This window comes from Emydura macquarii, unplaced genomic scaffold, assembly GCF_026122565.2.
Source record: "Emydura macquarii macquarii isolate MOO-44397 ecotype Brisbane River unplaced genomic scaffold, CSIRO-AGI_Emac_v2 contig_1045, whole genome shotgun sequence".
NCBI lineage: Eukaryota > Metazoa > Chordata > Testudines > Chelidae > Emydura > Emydura macquarii.
The window spans coordinates 7,856,698-7,873,038 of record NW_027131182.1 but is presented as its reverse complement, the minus strand read 5'-3'; the positions used below and the strand labels follow the sequence as shown (position 1 = coordinate 7,873,038).

Below are 16,341 nucleotides of genomic sequence, written 5' to 3'. Positions count from 1 at the left end.
AGTTCAATCTACAGACATTACTAGAGTAAGTCAGAGAAGTAAGTAGTTTGTGCTTTAGACAACTTGGGAAGTAGTGTTATCTAATGGACGGAGCACTGGGTGGAAGTATGAAGATATGGGTTCTGCTTCCAGTTCTACCATTTACCTCGTTTGTGACCTTGGGCAAGACACTATCTCTGGGCCTCTTTCCCCTTCCACTCTTCTTCTGTCTGATCTGTTTAGCTTGCAAATGATTTGGGGCAGGAGCTGTCTCTAATGTATTTGTACATCAGCTAGCACAGTGGGCCCCACTGGAGCCCTTTGCTGCTATAATATAAATATATAATACCTCACTAGGATGCCCGCAGGTGGTTGCCTGGTAACAGCTTCTCCCCAGTCCCTTTCTAATATTGACTGGACTCAAGCCAGAAACTAATGTGGAAAAGGCATTCTGAACACACCTTTCAGTAAGAGGAACAGTATACATTTATGTAAAGCATGTTCTCAACACTAGTGGAAACAGGAAAAAGTCCAGACATTGACCATTTGAGAAACTTACCACACGTTTTTCCCGAAAGTCTATTCCTACTGTTGTGATGAACTTTGGGTTAAATTTGTTGTCTGTGTATCTGTAAAGGAATGTCGTCTTCCCAACCCCAGAATCCCCCAGGGCCAGGAGCTTGATCAGATAGTCATAGTCCCCATCAGTCATAGTGCTGATCTTTATGAACCTGTGGAAAGAGGAAGAACTGGTTTAAAAAACAGTGGTGGACATAAGAACAGCCATATTGAGTCACCAATGATTCCACTACCTCAGTATCTTGTTTCTGACAGTGGCCAATGCCAGATGCTTCAGAGGGAATGAACAGAACAGGGCAATTTTAAGTGATCCATCCCCTGTTGGCAAGTCCCAGCTTCTGGCAGTCAGAGGTTTAGGGACAGCTAGAGCATGGGGTTGCATCCCTGATCATCTTGGCTAATAACCACTGATGGGCCTACCTCCATTAACTTATCTAATTCTTTGTACCCAGTTACACCTTTAGTCTTAATTGTTAGTATACTTAATTTAAAAATACTTTTGTTGATTTGACTGAATTAATTGCTATTGTCTGTACTCAAGATTGCCTGCTAAAAATGTTTACACAGAAAGAGTAGTGGAAGGAAAGAAACCTTTAGTTTTAGGTTTTAGCCCCTGTAACACGAGATCATGCATCTGAAACTAGCATTTGAATTAACAAGATTCAAAGTTTTAGGTTATGGCCAAGGCTGGTCTAGTTTTTAAATCTTGTGAGTTGGTGGAGGCTGGGACAAAAATTCCAATTTAACTTTCAAAAGACCTCAGAGTCAGAGTTTAAGGCCAAAAAGGACCACCAGATCATCTAGTCTGACTTGCTGTATATCACAAGCTAGGCCCCACCACCTAACACTTGCACACTAAAGCAAACCACCAAAATATTACAGCCCACAAGAGACTAGACTATTATGTGCCAGAGACAGAGAACAGGAGGTTCCTTCTGGTACCTATAGGTTAACCACAAAACTCAGGGATACAACCTGCTAATCAACCCATTATTTTACTGTGAATTAAAAGAAAAAAGGCAATATAGATATAGTTGTATGTTCTCTAAAATCCTCTAGTAAATAGTAATCCTACTGATTGTTGAATGGATATGCCTCGTTTCTCTCACAGTAAAGAAGCTCCCATCCACTAAGGTTTACACTATTTAAAAATCAACACCACTGTAGGAAAGTCACAAACACAAATAAGTCATAGAAGATTACAGTTGGAAGGGACCTCAGGAGGTCATCTAGTGCAAGCCCCTGCCCAAAGCAGGGCCAACCCCAACTACATCATCCCAACCAGGCCTTTGTCAAACTAGGCCTTAAAAACTTCCACCACCTCCCTAGATAACCCATTCCAGTGCTTCAGAACCCTCAGTGGAAAAGTTTTTCCTAATATCCAACCTAGATCTCCCCCACTGCAACTTGAGATCACCGCTCCTTGTCCTGTTGGGAACTTCCCCACCCTCTTCAAGTAGTTGAAGATTATCAAATTTTCTCTACCTGACTTAGAATATACTTGGTAACAGAGGAACACAGTATCATCTTCTACTGAAGATTTGTTATGTGATAGCTCTTCCAAGCTAAAATGAAACTTTCCTCTGGATTGATCCTACAAATGGCTTTGTATTGTTTTGTATAAAGTGTGGCCTGTTCTACAGAGACTTTGGGGAATGGGGTGTGTGTGGAAATCCATGTTATTTTAAAAACTTTTACTAATCTCACTACTGTATGGTCACCACTAAAGAATCAACATTTACCAACAAACTCCTATTTCAAGTATAGTGAAGAAATCAAAGAACTGATTCCACTGTAGTTTTCACTGTAATGGCAGCTTTTTTTACTGCCTTTACTGAAGTTCATATGCAGATGCCAACAGACTTTTTTCTGTGAATAGTGAAATGCCTGATAGGAATTTGACTGTAAACCTTTCCAGTCAAATTCCTAACTCACATTAGAAGTTCTGTTGAAGTCAATGAGACTGTTCAAACAAGTCAGGACGATCAACATCTGTAAAAGTGTACAGATCAAGCATAATGCTTATATATAGCTGCATTAACAAGGAGAGAGAATTCAAATAAACTTCCAATGCAGTGTTTCCAGTTAGGAATACCCTCCTAAAAGAGAACATTCTGTACACATGCAGTTTCTGGTCACTTTTTACTTATATCTGATCTATTTGGATGAAAGCATGTCAGCAACCAAGGTTATCTAACAGAGGGCACAGATGTCAAGCAACATAGGATATAGGTGAGCAACCTGGGCAACAATCTCACAATTATTCCATCTAGAGAAGCAAATTATTTCTACCAGATGGAACCTTCATGTTCCAAAATGGAAAACAAGTGTTTTGTTTAAACTGCAAAAATACAGATGTCAACCAAAATATTTCATGGATTTGTGTTGAATTCAAATTGTTTCAGTCCAGTCTGGCTCCCCCCCACCAAAAAATTCTAAAAAGAAGTCTAAAAATATTTCATTGATATTTTAAAATGAAGTATTTTTATTTGATTCAAAATGTATTTCAATTAAAAAAAAAAAAAAAAAACCCATGAAGTAGAACATTGCTTTCAAATATTCTCTCCCATTCAGATAGCGAACCAAAAATTCATTTTCTGTTCAGCTCTAGTACCTAGCAACCTACCTATTTTGGAGAGCACCAAAAAAGTGATTTTATTTTGGAAAGCACCATATAAATATGATCCTTAGTAGAGCAGAGCAAAATTGCTTCAGCAAACAGCATTTTCATTAAAAATTGCACTTTTGAGGCTCCAAAACTATTTGTGAATTTGGGTTGAATTTACCAAAATAGTTTTGGCTGATTTAAAAAAAAAAAAAAAAGGAGGGGCGGAGGCGGAAGTGTGAAAAATGTCAAAATATTTCATTTCAAAATTATATTCCATTTTGGAATTTGGCCAATCTAAACCAAGAGTGAAGCATCCTAAAATGACTGAATCAAAATGCAACACCTAAATAGTTTCAGTTTATTCAAAATTAATATTTCCCTCAAGCTTTTAAACTTGAGAAAAGGTTTTAAAAAACAAAAACCCCAAAAAACCCAAAAAACACCCCACTGATTTTGGTTCAAAATGAACTAAATGTTTTTGGGATTTTTTTGGTTCAGTCCCCAAATAGAAGGGGGTGGGGGGAGAGATCAGTTATTCACTGACTGGAGTCCCTACCTTCCCTTTTCTCCTCCCACTGTCCTCCACCAAAAAGAACAAATGAAGGAAACAGTATTAATAAAGTTTTAGTTTAACAGTAATTGGGATGAGGAAGATCATAGGTTACAGTAAATTCAGGTAGTTTCTTGCTCTGTGTGTGTGTACGTACATGCACCACTAAATTTCTTGGGGTTTTTTGTTTTTTTTTTAAATGGTAAGTTATTCCTTTGTTGAAGGTAAGGAAGCATTTTGCAGAGACTCCAAGTAGGTAATATAAACAGTGGGTGGTTATGTTTACATTCTCAGGATTTAATGTTAACTGTGTTTTCATGTCTAAAGAACAATGGACCGGATCTATGGATGTTGTATCACCATACACCTCTACTACAAATATTTAAGATCATTAAGGTATAGAGGATAGCACAGAATAATGCAAGAGTGAGAAACATTGAATAAGGTCTGCCAGGCCTGTTCTGCTTACTCTGAGCATATGTTCTTAGAACTCAATAGATGCAGTAGTAACACTTCTGAGGGACTTCCTTAGCCCCACACAACAGCTGTCTAATCTTGTTACTTTACACAGCAGACCCTTTGCAGGTTGGCAGAGTTTATTTGGGGAACCCAAATACAGCTTAAGCAGAGAGGAATGAAGGATTGTGAAGCCTCATCCATCTGTGAAAAGGCATATTTTATTTCACTTCTCTTTGTTTGCCCTCTTATTCAGCCCCCTAGATCACTGTTTGCTGAGGCGCACTACCCACAAACAGAAGAGTTATTCTCCAAAACGAGGACAGAGACTAAAGCATGCCAGTAATCATTACCATGAAAGTAGCATAGTAACTGCTGAAGTGCTGTGTGTACGAGCTTTGCACACTTTTAGTTATAGAATTTGAGATCAATAGCAAATGCTAACTTGGGATCTGTTTGATAATACAAAGCTGCCTACATTTTTTTAACACTAAAAATATTCATAGGAGCGGACTGATTTTCCTCTTCTTTTCATAGATTTCAAGCCCAGAAGGTATCATTGTGATCATCTAGTCTGACCTCCTGTAGGACATAAGTCACAGAACGTCCCTGAAATAATTCCTAGAGCAGATCTTTCCAATAAACATCCAATCTTGATTTTAAAATTGTCAGTGATGGAGAATCCACCCTGATCTTTGGTAAATTTTCCCAAAGGCTGATTACTTCTCAACCAAGGGCAGAGATTGCCTTTTTTGTTTACTTTGCAGTAACTGGAGTTACTGGACCTGGTTGACAAGAACTTCGAGGTATTTTAGTTACTTCTTTATACTTCTCCATGCCACTTTTAAGTTATTCAGTCACTCCCTCTCCTTATGACGAGAGCAACCTCAATACCAGGAACTCTCTCCGCCAGCAACAGGGAAAGATGCAGCACTGGGTGGTATTTGTTCCCACCTCAGCAATGCAGGTGCACACTAGGTGGCCTAACATCTTTCTGTACTGATGAATAATCACAGCAGGTCCTGGGCAGTAGGACGCTGTGCGGTCAGAGCATCAGAGTGGTGTGCAAAGATCAAGTGCCATTTGTTAGGAGCTTAGCGTAGCCTTGACTCCTACTGGCTTGGGAAAGAGATTGGTTGGAACTACTGTTATGAATCATGACAATCAGGGTTCCAGCTAGCTTTCTGTGTGGTTAATGTGCAGGATGCAAGCCCAGATGGTGTTGCAACCAGAAAGTAAACTCTTGATTGGTTGATGCTACTCTAGTGTATTTGCCTGACAGCTAAAAAAGATTTTTGCAAGATATAAACATGTTCACCATCTGTTTTTGCAAAGAAGCACTTATGGAATTTAGACATTGGCTCTTGTTCCAAGTCTGACAATTTTTTTTTTTTTTTTTTATAAATTATCTTCAGATTAGGATCAACTTCAAATTTGAGGCAGCATAGTCTAGCAGTGAAAGTAGGTGAGAACTGAGACTCAATGGATCTGGATTCTATGCCAAGCTCTGCTGAGGACTGGTTAATTATTTGAGCACTTAAAGCCATCTAGAACAGTGTTTCTCAACTCAAAGGTCATGACCCCCAGAGGTCACAAAAGGCAAAGGGTGGGGTGGGGGGTTCTATTTCAATCTAAAGCAAAGAAAAATCTTGTTCCCCCCGCTCTGTGGTATTCTCTGTCAACCTCTCAAAAATACACAAATGAATTATATGGGCCTACTGTTATCAGATATGTTTTATTCTTACTTTTATAGTAAATGAAATGTCTTGACTTTGAATAAGGGGTTGCCAACCTGAGGGGGCTGATAAACACTGATCAATAAAATAGGGATAACAAAAAACTTATCTACTTTTATAAAATGCCTTGATATCATGAGATGAATGAGCCTATGTATGTGCAAGCCATTTTACATTGCCTCTCAGTCTTCGTACTCTTCATAAATAAAAGCTTTTGCTGTCTTATCAACAGGTCTAGTGAATCCTTAGCGCAGGTTCTATTCTATTCAAATTCTTGTATTGTGCCCATCACTGTGACATCTGAGCTGGATTCCCTAGGTCAGATTCTGCTCTCAGATACTCCTATTTATATCAGTATAATTCCATTAGTTTCAATAAGAACAGAATCCATCCCTCTTAGTGTTCGAATAAGGAAGTGCCAGCTTGCTTTAACTAATTTTGACCAACCTGAATTTGAATTAGTTATCTGTATAGCTGTGAGAGCTTCCCAAATACAATACAATTTCACCTGCATACGTGCTCTTTGACAACTATGAAGCATCCAAGTGACTGCAAGAGGCTAAGCGCATCTTCTGACTTGGGAAAGATCAAAAGAATTTTTAAAAAAGTCTAACAGCTTCAGCTTTTGTGACAGGTCTATTCACAGACAACTTGCTGTCTCCTTTGTTCTGTACGCTGTAGAAAGAGGACAGAAAATTCCTTGAATAGTTCTAGTTCTTGCTAGAGTACGACAAGTCAATTGAATGATCAGAGGTTCCACATAGACCAAAAAAGGAGTACAGTTTCTCTCTTGCCAACAGGTATGTCAAAACATGAACCAGAACTACAGTGCCGAAAGTATTGTTCTTTACAGCCATCATCTCGTATGTGACCCATTAGTTAAAGCAAAGAAAGGCATCTTGGGAGTGGCTATCAGTCCACTATCTCAAGTTACTTTAAATGAGTAATGCGAACCATCTGTCAATTTATAGACTAAGTATTAGCCCCAAGCTTCATGTTGCTTGAAAGCGGTGTTTTAAACTTCTCTATCAAATAAAAAGGTTTAAATATACAAAAGTGAATGGTCAAACTTACCAGGATGGAACTACAATTTACTACTGTTCATCAGAATGCATTGTCCAGCACCTGTAGATCCAAGAGATGCTACTGGATTAACAAATTAGGTATAAAAACTAAGTTTATGGGTCTAGTGCATATCGAAGACCGCTACCAATGACATCAGACTGAGCAAGTCTGCTGATAAGCACACTAGAGACTGTGCTGACTGAGGGCACAGGTGCTGTCAGAACATGAAGAAACCTCAATAGCTCTAGTCCTAACAATAAGAAAACTGAGCAACCACTACCCACAATCACAAGGCAAAGGACTAGCTGAGTGCAGCGTCAGCAACTCATCTACTATGACCCTCCCTCAACAAAGGGGCAACGTGATCATTTGTCAAACATGTTACGGTTTTGTTTTTTCACATTTTAAAACAGGAGCCACTGGGCTAAATTCATCCCTGCCATCGGTAGAAATTTCCTCCTGAAGTTAACATATCTTCGATCAGGCGGCTCGATTAGCTGTTTGATGGGGAGTTTTACACCTTCTTCTGAAGCATGTTTATCCAGTCTCCAATGACTCTCAGACTAGATTGCCCTACTTCTATCACCTGTCTGAAGGCTATTTTAACACTGTGTCAACACTTGTATTGCTTGCTGTGCTAATTAAAGTGTTATGGAATTGAAGTTAGCCATTGGTCTGTGATACGGAAGTCCTTACATTCCTTAATTAGAATTATTCAAGATTTGTCCTGAATTGTGCATTTTCTAAAAGTTGCTTTAAACCTACCAATTTTAAAGTAACTTAACTGTATTAGATTCAGCACACAGTGTTTTACAACTCCACTTTGGTTTGCTGCTACAGTTGCACTACTCCAGTCCATTTATGTTGAGTGCACTCAGAACAAACAATGTTTTATTTTGGTTTATGTGCACAGTATGTGTTTTGCATTACACAGTACAATCAACCTAATGGATTGTCTTTTATGGGAAAGGTCTTCTCTAAGAGTTGCTAGCCAATAATTTTATAATCTTAACAGCAGTGCTAGATGACAGTGAAGGTCACACATATTCAACGGTGCACTTGGATGATTTTTTTCACCTGAACTAAAACACACCAGAAAATGTGAATTATTTAGCTGAATAGCATTTAGAATTAAGCAATTAACAGTGGTTCTCCACTGGTCATTCATGAGTAACTTGGAAGAGGCATGGCCTTGTGTCTGAATTGTGATTCCTAAGTCATGTCTCCCAGACCTGCAATAAATGAGTGCAGTACTGTTCTACTATCCAGTGCGTACAAGAACCACAGCATTTCAACCTCATTATAGCACTGCCAGGAGCGGTGTTATAGTAATTAGAACTGCAGCATTTAGAACCCATGGCTATCAGAGCCACATCACTAACTTGCACCCATATTTCCACTTATTTGCTCGCTGATTTCCTCCTAAACCCCTTTCCTCTCCCATTCACACAAGAAAAAGCCAACAAGATCCACTGTTCTTCCTCTAGTCTAGTTCCTTCCCTGTTACTGACTTGTGTACCCCATTCTTCTAGTGCAGCATTTCTCTTATATTTTTAAATTGCCCCTTCGACATCTCCTTCCTTCCTCCATTCTGTGAGACCTTGCCAGGTCTTCCTCTCCCCAAATTCCCCCCCCCCCCTTCCCTTACAGCCTGACTAGCTATCTCATTTGCTCACACAGCTTCAAACCAGCACCTATATATATATATATATATATATATATATATATATATATATATATTAGGTGGAGTTGAGAGACATCTTTTACTCCTCACCATGTAATCAATCCTTCCAGCCAATTCCTTATCTCCTCCCAGATGGCGCACCACCAATTAAAAAAATGTAACATGCCTCAAACTGACCCCCTTATTTTTCCTCCAAAACCCTCCTGTCAATCAGGCCAATAACCAGGGAGTGGTGCATGTGTCATTTTTGACACTCTTCTTTCACTCCCTACCCCCACTCAGACTAGAGTTTAATTCAGAGAGGAAAAATGGAGAAAAAAATCAGATCTTTTCTTTCCATAAGACAGTGAAGGCTCTCATCCAGCCCATCATCCTCTTGTCTTGATTACGGATCATTTTTCTCTATCTAAGATTCTCTAATGTAGTGTGGGAGATAATTGAAAATCTGCCATTTGTCAGCGGATATTCCAGAGTATCTGCACTGTATCATGATTACTTATAGTGCATAGGTACTGCTTCAAATATTTCAACTGAATATTCAACTGAAATTGAATTATAAAATTACAAGTGAAAGGGCTTTTGCTCCTTTTATGCACTGATTGATGTGTATATCCATCATTGTAGTTGAAGCAGAGTACACAGAATTGTCTTTTCAAAGATGTTCCAATGCACAGTTAATATGTCCTGTTGTACGTTGCCACATTGAAGAAATTGGTGCCTTGATTAATTTATTTGTGTACGCTAGTCTATCAGGGAGCTTTCTGATCCCAATGCTCTACAGAAGATTTGAAACAATGAAGTTGAATCAAACCACATAATTTAGGTGAAAGGGGTCAGAGTCTGTTCTAATTACCTAGCCTTTCAAGATTTTAAAAAGTCAGCTTGTGGTCAAAGACTACCTGTAGGTTTGGGAATGAAGCCAACTTGTTATGAGGATTTACCAGTGTTTGAAATTCTACCTTTTCAGTTTCAGATCAGACAAAACGAAAGCTGTGACACTAATTTTTAACATAAAAGTGTCTCTTCCCAGCCAACCTCATTCCTCTGGCTCTACATGCTCATCACCTTTTCCGCCCTCCTCGCCTTTCCCCCCTTACTCTTAATTTTTCCCCATCCCTTCCATGACTTAACCGGTACAAAGCAGCAATTCTATCCTTCCCCAAAAATCCTAGAAGTAACATTTCTGCTGACCACCACTTTTTTTGCATGTTGCATCCCTGTCTCTCACCCTCTCAGTCTTACCTAGTCAGACTAAGCTATTCAGCTAAAGAACGGCTGTACAAATGCATGCAAGACAACTAGCCTCAATCCTGCTGAGCTCTCTAGGTGCTGCTGTCATGAAAATACAACATGTAATTTCAGGGCACTGAATTTGAAACATTTCTTCCTAGAGTAAAACGACACCGTTTAAACAACAACCTGGTACCGTGCTGAGCAGGTGCCCCATATTGCTGTTTTTCTATTCAAGGAGGGAAAAGGAGTGAGGGGAGGAACACTTACCAATTGGTTTGCTTCTTCCAAGTAAGGCTATACATATATATTGTTTATTCCTACTATCATCACAGAAGCTGCTAGTTACCAGCCAAGAACCTAACAGTAAACACCACCTGGTATCTCTCGTCGGTAACAAAACTTAAGAAATAAAATGTACTTGTCAGATTTTCTGTTGGTCCCTTCTTCCCTGTGAATGGGGATATTTGTGTAAAGACAGGATCTCTTTATATTCAACCCCTGCAGTAATTATTTGTGATGTTGCGAAGCAGAGAGTATTCCTCCAGCAAGAGGCAAAAATGTGAGCTCTTAAAAACCAAGAGATCTTGTGCTTGTCATTAGGAGGAGACAAGGGAAGAGCCCCACAAAACAAGAACCTACTGCATAAACAGGACAAATTCCCATAGACATACGGGGGCAGGTCACTAAGTGCACAGGCAGCTGTGCCAGTAGGAGACTATCCCTTGTGGGGATAGAGACATTGGGTTCTGCCAATGATGGTAGCTTCAAGTTTCAGCAAAGGCATCATGAGAAACAATGCATGAAAGACTCCCCTGGAGATGCGCATGTCTCTAAAGGGGTTTTCCTACAGTACACATCCAAAGTTAGTATCTCCTGGTCACATTAGGATGCCCTGTTTTGGGAACTACACTGGCCACCTCTAAACTCTCGGCTGGAGAGGGGGTTGTGGCAATTTGCACTGCTGTGTCCCTACTCCGGGTGGACTTTCTTCTGCCTTGGGCTCAGAATCTGGTTTTCCCTAGCACAATCAGGCCTTCACCTCCACCGCCTTTTGGGTTTTTTTTGTTGTTTTTTTGTTGTTGTTGTTTTTGGTTTTTTTTTTTAAGTCTCTGTAACTTGTACAATATCAGCAGTTGAAACAAGTTTGAGGCACAAGGAAAATAATAGCCAAGATACAATCAGGTGTTCTAGGTGGCCTGACAATTAGCCCTCCAACAACAGCACAATGCATGCAGCATCATTAAGGAAAAACAAAAAACAAACAAAATTAAAATGAACACAGCCACCCTGTGAGAGTCAACCAAAGTAAAAACACCAACCACCATGTCTCCTTTCTTTTCCCCAGCCATCACTGGAGCATACCCTCAACCTTCCTCAAGAGCTTGAGCAAATAAATATTTTTAGGAGGGTTCCCATTTTAAAAAAAAAAATCTCCAAAATTTACTCTGCCCTCTTGCCTTCAGTCATCAGCTTTACAATGAGATGCAAAACATGGAGTAGTACATGCATATCTGCAAATTCCAGCTGATTGTAATTGAAATGACTTGTAGTTCTATTTAGCAACTGAAATAAACAGGACCTGGAAGAGATTGGATTTAGAAGGATTAGAGACTGTTTATGCAAACATCATCCTTAAATCATGCCTTTAAGAGGAGCTGTCTTGGATTCCCTTTGCCAGATAAATCAATAGAAAATAAAATATTACGGAGGAGTCTCCTCTACTCCTCCCATTCAGAAGCAAGAGAATTAACTCCTTAAAATTAAAAAAAAATAATCATACAAGATACAGCAAGAAATTACATCAAATTATTTCTTCCTCCCCACCACAAGGTACTAATTAGTAATAATTTAGAACTCCTGCAAAATACAAACTATTGGTAAATTCCGTACAGCATGCACAAGTTATTCTTTATGCTCCACTGAACGAGCCAACAAGCAACTTTCACTTAGAGGAAGACTGGTGTAGAATTTGGAGTTACGCATGGATTTCAGTTTTCAAACAGACCTTGGCAAAGGCATTGCCATGCATTTCTATCACTGAGGTAACTAAGTGCCCTACTACAAATCAAATGACTACCAAATGACTTATCAGGATTGCCCCATAACAGAACTTTGATCACCATTCAAAAGATCTTAGTGCTCAGTGTCTAGGATTTAGCCTCAAGATGGAGTTGAGTAGCATATATAAGGTTCTGGACTTTAGATATAGCCCAAATTTAATTCTTAGTTCAGAATGAAAAGTACTTTAAAAAAAATAAATAAATAAAATACATTGAACTCCCCTCCCCTCAATTTTTTCTCTTCCTGATTTGAGACAAGAAAAGATAGAGGATGAGGTCACAGTTGCAAAATAGGGGTGCAGAATCCAGCTTTTATGGGTTTGAGTTTCCCAGGGATGGTCTCAGGGCTGCTTCCTGAAAAAGGGGGAATAACGAGATAGAATAGAAAGGTGAGCGACAGAACCTCACGACAAAAACCTTTTCCACCAATCATACCAAGTTCACAGTACTTCATCTAGAATTGTATGGCCAAACAGGAAAGTATCAAACTTCCCAAAACAAAATTAAGAACCTTTGTGATGAAACAACTCCTTAATCCTTCTTGATGTCATACTCAATTCGTTGGAATTGCACCAGAATCATATATGGGATTAGAATCAGCGCCACTTCTCCCACAGAAGGGAGAAAACCAGAAAGAGATCCTAAAACCACACACACTCACTCTACACTGAAGCACCTTCAATCCAAACACATCAACCTCATTCCAATTTTCTGTCAATAAGAAAGTGAAATGGATCTCTTGTCATTTTCCAAGCTCAGAGAAGACAAAAAAGTTCTAAGAGTACCAAGCAGTAAGTTTGGGTTCACTGGGCAGCACATGGGACCTCGCAGGGAGAAACTCAGCACATGTATGCACCACTGAAATCTATAGGTTTCTGCATATGAAAAGCTCTCTGAGGCTCAGGAGCATAGACTACTCACTCCTTCTGGACTGGAGTAAGGAGACAAGGTGTTATTTATAACAGTTGCATATATAGTAAATAGAAAATGTCCCTTAACATACCATACTATCAATATTCAGAAGTTTGAATGCACTTTGACAGCCCATCAACAACAGAAAGGTAGACACTCTAAAGTACACCCTGTATTCATTTATTTCAACATGTGCCAATTTAAAAGGGCCAGTTAATTAATTTAGACTGCATAGTGTAATACACAGACCTGCAAAGAAGCCAGCAGATCTGAAGATTCAGATCCTACTCACATTACTCATGCATGTAACCCCACAATGAGTCTGTTCTTGCAAGTAAGACAAGCAGGATTTGGCTCTAAATTTAGACAACAAACAATTACAAACACCACTTAAATGTGGAGGTTAAACAGTAAGAAAAATGTAACAATTACCCATTCAAATTCACTTTTATTCTAAGGGTCATTCATAATGCACTATAAAACATGTTCTGTATCACCCAAACTGATTAATATTTCCTAATCACATACCTGCAGCTTCTTGGGCCCTTGCTTTTAAACAGTCTTCTCTATAACCTCAGGCCATACTTAAATAGGGCTGGAGCAACACTGAATTCTTTCCCCAATTCCCAAGGCAAAAGTTCCATGCAGCACTGGTTCCCCTCACCCGACATGCACGGAAGGTCATATATGCACCTCTTGCATTAGGCAATTGGACAGTTTTTGCAATGTAATCATTTTTTCACTACTAAAAAATATGAAAAATAATTGAAATAAAGAAGATAGTGGATTGTTTCTTAAGGTAATCATCATTTAGAAATACAATTGGCATTTTTTTCCCCATGTTGCGTTCATAGTAAGGGATTAGTTATACCACAAGGGACCATATAAATTCTTCTCTGTTTCAAAAACCTACTCGGTACATATATGATTCAGATTTGTGGTTGACTAGTCTAGGATATGCCTGCCTCTAATATGCAATCTATTCTGTCACATTTAAGTGATTGAATAGTGTAACTGACTACTGACAATATAGAAATATTTACGAAGATTATAAAAATGCTAGGATTTTGCCAATATAAGAAGGAAATTGCTACTGAAAAGCAATGAATACTTTCAGTTTTTCCACTCACACTGCAGAAGGAAGGAAGAAAGAAACAGGCACAGAGATTTAAATGGATCTAACAAGAGGAAAAGAAAAGGGAGAAGGGGACTCAGGCTTATTGTACAGAATCATATCTACCTAATCTAATCCATTGGCAGTCATATCATCATAGAGACTAAATGTTGTGCAAGGACTAAACAGTATAATAAGATCTGCCTGGGGTAATCAGATCTAGCCTAGGTATAATCAGGACACTTACTATAAGCATGATGTGACCTCTCCTTTACACTTCAGGGGCCAGATCCAACTTAATGGGAGCCTTCCAAAAAATAACACTTTACCTGCTTTTTTGCTGACTTGCAATTTAGTTGCTGATCAAAACCTCTAAATCCCTCACTATCAAAGTGAAAACTACTCTGAATTTTGGTATTTATCTTGCCAGAGTGCCAGGAAAAAAAAAGTTCTGTGAAATCTTATGACCTAGTGCAGTTATCTGAAAGACAGGAACTGGGTTAGACTTCCCTTTTAACTGTATACACGATAGTTATGGTCAAACAGATGAAATATGGATAATACTAACTAATATTTGAAATCCGAAAGATTTTAATAGGACTTCTTTGTAAAGACAAAATGCTGTACTTGAGACTAAGTACACTGGCTATACCACACATAAAACCCCCCAGAAACATGGTGATTAAAAAGTTTGAAACATAGGTGAAAAAATCCAAACCTAAACATTTGCCAGCTCCTCTTCCCCTCCCTCCCCCATTTAAAAAAAAAAAAAAAAAAAAAAAAAGTCTTCCTACCTCTTCCGGTAAAATGAGTGCCTGGGTGTAACCAAGGGTTACAGACAGATAAAAGGAATACACGCTAAACCTAGAATTGGTAACTGAAATTAAGCACTGTGTTTCAGGCCAGATCCTCAGCTAGTGTAAATATAAGGAGCTATGCTGATTTACACCAGCCTAGGATGCAGCTCACAGACTATACACAGATACTCCTTGCATTATCCTAAATCTCTTTTTAGGGGCTGTTTTTCTTTTTTTTTTTTTTAAATTTGGGTTTTTTAACTACTTCCTTAAACAAGTTTTTGGAAGCAGCTATGGTAAAGAGGTGCGAGTACAGCGATAAAAATGATGAGGCCTAGTGATCCACCTAGCTAGGCACAAACTTGCCCCCCCACCCATCCTCACATCAAGACTTGGGAGAGGCACTTTATTATTATTATTTCTATTCAGTAGTGCCTAGTGGCTCCAGGATCACTGTATTGTCTCAGGCAGTTTCAGTGCCCTGGCTAGTCCCATAAACAGTAGCATCCTCCCCATTCATCCCAGTTTCAACTTCCCGCCCACCTTCTTCCGAACCCCTCCTGTTCCTGGCCTGTCCGACCCACCTTTTAATCTTAACTGTCCCAGACCTTGCTGCAGCTGCGTTGGGCCCGAAAGACTATCAGTCATAACTCCATTGTGCTACCCACACTACGTTACATGTACAATCTGAAAAATACTCTACAATCCATTGAACTGCAGCCTCACTATGGAGCTAGCATGCATATCAGCAGAATCTACTATCACTGGACCTATTAGGGCTCAAAGCAAGGTAGAGCGTCAGGGAAAGAGGAACTATAGGAAAGGACCTTGGTGGTATGATAGAAGAGGAAGAGTAGAACTGGTGACTTGAGAAGTCAATCTCATCCCTTCCTCCCATCCCTGCTCACCCCAATTGTTAATGCTTGATCAAGGGTGCATTCCCTAACTCTCTGCTCCTTTCCATCCCATGATAGGTTTCCTGGTTTGCTATTTTAAAAATCTAGTCACGCCATACCCCACACTCCTGGGGCTGTGCAGATTTGTGAGGCTCCATTATTTCCAATAATGCATCTAGCAGCTTGTGCTGTGTCAGCTGTGTCTAACAAACCCCCATCAGGAGTGCAGCAGGAAAATGCTGGGCCAGAGCCTGAACTCAATTCTCATTCAATGGGGCTACTGTCCAAGCAAGGTATTCAGCAAGGTGAGTACAGGAATTTGGCCCTTAATAAATCAAAGAAAGGAAATATAGAAAAAGCATACGTTACAATAAAATGGAAGTGTGCATGGTATTTTCAGAAATTGCTGGTGGGACCATTGAAAGATTAATTTTACTTTATTTGTATTACATTTTAATTGTTAAAGGATATTTAAGAGTTATTTTTGAAAGGTGGATCTCAGTTAAATATATCTTAGCTTTTGTTCCTATAGTTGTTACAGTGTGGTTCTGTTCTGGTTCCCTCTGTATGAACTTTGATAATTTTCTATGTGACGTGCTTCTGTAACTGAGTGTTCAAAGTTCCCAAACTTTCTGCCTAAAATGTAAGTAAAAGAAAAGGGCAAGTCCCATA

At 39.2% G+C, this 16,341-nt stretch overlaps 1 protein-coding gene across 2 annotated transcripts in view; it reads right to left on the bottom strand.

Moving 5' to 3' along the window:
• Window positions 1–16,341, bottom strand: part of RAB27B (RAB27B, member RAS oncogene family) — a 45,612-nt gene that overhangs the window by 20,530 nt on the left and 8,741 nt on the right. For both annotated transcript variants that reach the window (XM_067545425.1, XM_067545424.1), the window contains one exon: window positions 539–710. In XM_067545425.1, the coding sequence (XP_067401526.1) occupies window positions 539–691 (153 nt within the window). In that variant the 5' untranslated portion in view covers window positions 692–710. The remainder of the gene's footprint in view (window positions 1–538; window positions 711–16,341) is intronic.